Raw genomic sequence first — 6,000 nt, forward strand, 5'->3', positions numbered from 1 at the left:
AAAAACTGAGATTATCCCATTTATAACTTAATTCGATAAAGGTTATACAAAAAATGTATACTTAAAAATCAATAGACACATTAGGCAGAATAATTTTTCACAAATGATGCAAAATATATATATATATATATATATATATATATATATATATATATATATATATATATATATATATATATATATATATATATATATATATATATATATTAGTCCAGAGGTGATGATTGTCAATTTCAGACATAAAGTCGCCTGCCAGCAGGTGACGTCATTGGAACGATGACGACAAACATCGCCCAATGTCGAATCAAGAATTAGTGATATGTGGACCTCGAACAATAAAACCATCATCACATTTGAACCCATTGAGATTCCATTTCAATTTATGCTAAGGTGTTGGAGTATATGAAGGGGTATTCTCACACGAAAAAAAATCGGGATCAATAGTTTGGCTGGGGGGCGGGGGCCCAAGGTGAAAGGGCGCCCCAAACTATAACTTTTTGAATTACTGTTTCAGAGTGATTTTACTTTACGCGATTCGAAAGATCTCGCTTTTACGAGAATTTTGATACCAAGACCATCCAAATCGGACCACTACAACCTGTGATCTGGCCACTGGAAGATTGTGGGTTAACTGGGGGCGCCCAAATTTGGGAGGGGGGTGGCCTAAAATGGGCCCCGATGGGCCCCAGGTCTGAAAATTGACACATAATGTTTTACCGTGGATACAAACACTTGCACAAAAAAAAAAGAGTGAAATCTGAGACGATGTGTCAAAATTTCGCTGAAAAATGTGTGCACTTGACATGGAACGCCCCTTGTGAGAAAAGGAGTGAGTGCTATTATGGAGTGGAAGTAAGAAATCAGGATTGGGTAACAGGATGTGTGCTTGCAACCTGGTATGACACATTTTAGACAAAGGGCTATGGAAGCAGGGGGTGGGGACAACCAAAGGAAAGCCAACAGAGGACCATGATGTAGTGAAGTGAAGGACCTGTCCGTAGTGAAGGAGAAGGAGAACATTAGTTTGGGCCTCCTTATTAAAAAATGCCAGTGACTCTTGTGATAAATGCCAAAGCGGCCTCCAGTAGTGCCAGGCGCGAGGCTGGAGCCAACGATAACTATTTACATTTCAATTATCAGGATGCAGCACGTGGCTGCAGTTTGAATTATTCTGAAGTTGTGGCTATGCTGCTTATGAAATGATCCCCCCCACCTCACCCATTCCTATAAAGCAGGGTATGATTTTCCAATTTAGCAAGGAGAGCAGTGCGCAATGTCCCCTCTAAAACAATAGCACACAGAATGATGCGCACTTTGTTCAGTCCTTCCACATTCTCTTCAATCTCATTCTTCTCTCCAAGTCTTAAAGACAGCTGTTCACCATAACCTCAAATCATCCTCCATCCAAAACCATTATCTTTTCTACCCCCAGTTGACCCCCCTCCCTGACCCCAAGGCCACCTCATTCCAAATTTCCAGTTTTTCCTTCCTGAGAATTTACTTCTGCATCCATCTTGTCCACCCCATGCATCTTCCCCTACCCCTCATTCCTCCAAACACCCATTGTCTGTCTGTCTGTCTGTCTGTCTGTCTGTGTCTCTGTCTGTCTGTCTGTCTGTGTCTCTGTCTGTCTGTCTGTCTGTGTCTCTGTCTGTCTGTCTGTCTGTCTGTCTGTCTGTGTCTCTGTCTGTCTGTCTGTCTGTGTCTCTGTCTGTCTGTCTGTGTGTCTGTCTGTCTGTCTGTCTGTGTGTCTGTCTGTCTGTCTGTCTGTGTGTCTGTCTGTCTGTCTGTCTGTGTGTCTGTGTGTCTGTCTGTCTGTCTGTCTGTGTGTCTGTGTGTCTGTGTGTCTGTCTGTCTGTGTGTCTGTGTGTCTGTGTGTCTGTCTGTCTGTGTGTCTGTGTGTCTGTGTGTCTGTGTGTCTGTCTGTCTGTCTCTGTCTGTCTGTCTCTGTCTGTCTGTCTCTGTCTGTCTGTCTCTGTCTGTCTGTCTCTGTCTGTCTGTCTGTCTCTGTCTGTCTGTCTCTGTCTGTCTGTCTCTGTCTGTCTGTCTCTGTCTGTCTGTCTCTGTCTGTCTGTCTCTGTCTGTCTGTCTCTGTCTGTCTGTCTCTGTCTGTCTGTCTCTGTCTGTCTGTCTCTGTCTGTCTGTCTCTGTCTGTCTGTCTCTGTCTGTCTGTCTCTGTCTGTCTGTCTGTCTGTCTGTCTGTCTGTCTCTGTCTGTCTGTCTCTGTCTGTCTGTCTCTGTCTGTCTGTCTCTGTCTGTCTGTCTCTGTCTGTCTGTCTCTGTCTCTGTCTCTGTCTCCCCTGTTCATTTTGCTCTGTTTTATCATGATCCATCCAGTGTTCTCGCTATTCCACAAGCTTTGACTGTGTACTAAAAAAACCGTGAGCCATTGTAGTTCAAAGCACACCTTGTTCTGACTTTTCATCAAAAACAAAGTATTGAACAGAAAAAAGGCATTGTTCTTGTTCTTTTTCTGTCCATTAATATTGTAATTGGCAACATCACCTTCCTTCCTGCTCGACATCTCTGGGCTGCGGCAATAATTGTTCTTCCACTCTTCCCTTCCCATGGAGGGGAGATCTTTTTATTTCTTTCCAACAGTTACAATTGCATAGCATCCCTTCATTTCGGAGCCAATCGTCTTCGAATTTGGGGAGAAGGTACCTTGGTCCAATACACCCAGACCCCTTTATACATATTTGTTTCAATTTAGGCCCCAAGTTCCGATTTTATGGCATCAAAAATGAAACACTAAAATATACACATCTTGCTTTGCTACTCCCTTGTATCTGAGTCGATAGAGATGAGATTTGACACAAAGGTGTTTTCAAACAGCTCCTTGCCATGCTTCTGTATTTCAACCAATCCAGAGAAGTAGACAAGGGTAATCTATAACAAGTGATAAGGAGGGTAAAAGCGACTAAATATGGAAAGATAGGGTGTGAGGGGAGTGGGGAGGGGGAGGTGGAATGGGGGAGATTTGTAAAGTGTCCAAAATACATTTTGCAAGTGACCCAGTTAATGTTATGGTGATGTTAGAAATTCTGGGAGAGTGGTACAATCAGGGGAATTTCCAACAGCCCTGTGGAACTCAGTAATAAAAGCCAATCGTGGCTCACACTTTAAGGTCCCACTCACGTCCTTAAGGGAGTACCGCTCAAAATGCTGCAGCTGCTCCTGGAAGCCGCAGTTTGGGCATGCATGGGTGCGCACTGTGCGGACAGCTGCTAGGGTGTCTGCAAATCCAAGTTCAGTTACGGTCATGAGGTAAACCAGCACCACGGTAGTACTTCGTGAGATTCCTGCCATGCTGCAGTGCACACAGAAATATTTATTTCCCACAAATATGAGATGCCATGAAAGCAACGAGCAGTGTTGTTGTTCGGTCTATAAGTAAAGGGCAGCTGAGAGATAAATATGTGGCAACAAGCATTACTTCATGTTCAGAAGTACAAACCAGGATGACATTTTCACATTCCTTTCCTGGTTTCCCTTCAGGGGACCACACCTTGCAAAGGTTTAAAAAAAAAAGAAAAAAGAAAGTTCATTAAAAATTATCATGTGCGGAAACAAAACTTCCAGAAGCATGTTATTAAAGCAATTCTTCATGGAATTTTCTTGAAACCACTTCCACTCCACTGTGTTAAAGTGCTCCACTATATTGGGTTGACCACTCCACTGTAATAATTACCTCTAATTTTACAGAAAGTTTCATAATGAACAACTTCCAGAAACTTCATGTAAGAAAAACAAAACAACAAAAAAAAAAAAACACCACAGGGCTACCTGTAATCTTCTTTCCTGAAAAAAAAAAATAAAAAATAATTTAAATTCGAAAAGCTATCTATCTATAATTCCAGCAATCTCTGTGTGTCCGTGTGTCTGTGTGTCTGTCTGCGACCGCTGTTTCTTGCCAACCACTGGTCCGATCTAATTGAAACTTGCCAGGTATATTGCTGGGGACCTGAGGATGTGCCTTTTCAAGGTTTGATATTAATCGGACAAGTGCTTCCCAAGTTATGGCCATTTATTTACCAAACCAATGACAGGACACGGTGCTATGACATCACGATTAACGTCACAATTGTTGTTTTTTTTTTTTGCATGTACGGGCACGTGAGGGCGAAGGAACGGCCTGTGTGGTTGTTGTTTCTGGCACGCGGTTTGAAAGTTTTTTTTTGCACGTACGGCCACGCACGTACGGGCACGCGAGTGCGAAGGAATGGCCTGTGTGGTTGTTGTTTCTGGCACGCGGTTTGAAAGCTTTTATTTTTTTATTTTTTTGCACGTACAGCCACGCACATACGGGCACGCACGTGCGGGCCCACATGTACGGGCACGTGAGAGTGAAGGAATGGCCTGGGTGGTTGTTGTTTCTGGCACGCGGCTTGAAAGTTTTTTTTTTTGCACGTACGGCCACGCGAGTGCGAAGGAACGGCCTGTGTGGTTGTTGTTTCTGGCACGCGGTTTGAAAGCTTTTATTTTTTTATTTTTTTGCACGTACAGCCACGCGAGAGCGAAGGAACGGCCTGTGTGGTTGCTGTTTCTGGCACGCGGCTTGAAAGTTTTTTTAAATTTTTATTCATTTTATTTTTTTGCACATACGGGCAGGCACGTACGGCCACGTGAGAGCGAAGGAACGGCATGTGTGTTTGTTGTTTCTGGCACGCAGTTTGAAAGTTTTTTTATTTTATTTATTTTATTTTTTTGCACGTACGGCCACGCACATACGGGCACGCACGTACGGGCAGGCACGTACGGGCAGGCACGTACGGCCACGCGAGAGCGAAGGAACGGCCTGTGTGGTTGTTGTTTCTGGCACGCGGTTTGAAAGTTTTTTTTTTTTTTTGCACGTACGGCCACGCACGTACAGGCACGGCACGTACGGGCACGCACTAGTATTTCAAACGCTTCCCATAAAAACAGAAAATTAGAAAAACTTATAAAAGGATGTAGTGTCTACATTACAGTACTTAAATGGCCAAACGGGTAACAGGTAGCAATGAACCATGATGTTCCCCCGAGTAGTTACCTAATGGTGGTTTGAAAAAAAAATCATTTTAAAACATGCTTTGTTTTATTTCCTAAAAATAAAAAGGTTCATCGAGTGAAGTTTTGAAAAGCCACGGCAATCAAAATCAAAGACAGCAAAGGTTCACCGAGCAAAAGACAACGCAAGAGAATGTTTCTGCGATGACGGACAGGTAGCATAACGTATGCGATTGACAGGACGTTGATAGAGATATGTGAACTGCAGTGGGAAGCAATGAGAAGCTGACATTCCGGGCGTTAACCTTTATCAGAAGAAAGAAAAAAAAAAGAGCGACGTCATTTGCTCACAAAATGATGATTTGCTCTTGCCTATCAAGTGTAAGTCAGTGCACAAACATCAAAAAACAATTCCATTAATCTCTATAGACACGTGAATTGCGGAACACTTGCATCTCGATAATGCAAGTATTTTCAAAGCCCTCCTGCTCTGAGCAAAGGGTGAGAAATCATTTTCTTCTGCCACGTCTCACGGTGTGGTCGGTCGTTCATAGAGCATGGAAGATTGATGAGTCGATCTTACCAAACAGGCTCAAAAGGCCTAAAGACAGGACCTTAACGATTTGTGCATTGAGGTCCTGTCTTTAACGAACCGGCTGAAGAGGCCTGCTCTTTGACTCGAAGTTGATGACAGAGGAAATTTGGAATTTCTACAGGATGACCCAGCACACAACGATGGACTCTTACGAGATTCCATGGGATCTTAAAAGTCCACTGGAGAATGCTAGCAGATGAGATAGCCATCTTAAGATCCCTCAAAGGGATGGCACACTCATTGATGCAATGTCCTGCAGCCTGCAAACTGCGCAGGGTGAGAACGACGCCATCTCAGGAACACGCATTTTGTACAACCCGTAAAAAGCCAAACAGCATTTTAGGCAAATGGCTACCTGCACATGCTTTTACTTGGAGACCGATGAAGTTTTTCTCCCGTATGTGCCACGACCATAA

The 6,000-nt window shown here is 43.5% G+C and overlaps 1 protein-coding gene across 8 annotated transcripts in view; it reads right to left on the reverse strand.

Moving 5' to 3' along the window:
* LOC147021654 (dual specificity protein phosphatase 22-B-like) overlaps nt 1-6,000 on the reverse strand; it is a 69,394-nt gene that overhangs the window by 3,284 nt on the left and 60,110 nt on the right. For 4 of the 8 annotated variants that reach the window (XM_085891845.1, XM_085891844.1, XM_085891849.1 and 1 more), the window contains 2 exons: nt 3,458-3,508; nt 3,139-3,310 (listed from right to left, as the gene is read on the reverse strand). In XM_085891845.1, coding sequence (XP_085747971.1) covers nt 3,139-3,310; nt 3,458-3,508 — 223 coding nt within the window. Of the gene's footprint in view, nt 1-3,138; nt 3,311-3,457; nt 3,509-6,000 lie in introns of those variants that run through there. The other 4 variants (XM_085891848.1, XM_085891846.1, XR_015060878.1 and 1 more) reach the window with 3 other exon arrangements.

Source organism: Eptatretus burgeri, chromosome 8 (genome assembly GCF_056783735.1).
Source record: "Eptatretus burgeri isolate ZD-2024b chromosome 8, Ebu_testis_v1, whole genome shotgun sequence".
Taxonomy (NCBI): Eukaryota; Metazoa; Chordata; class Myxini; order Myxiniformes; family Myxinidae; genus Eptatretus; species Eptatretus burgeri.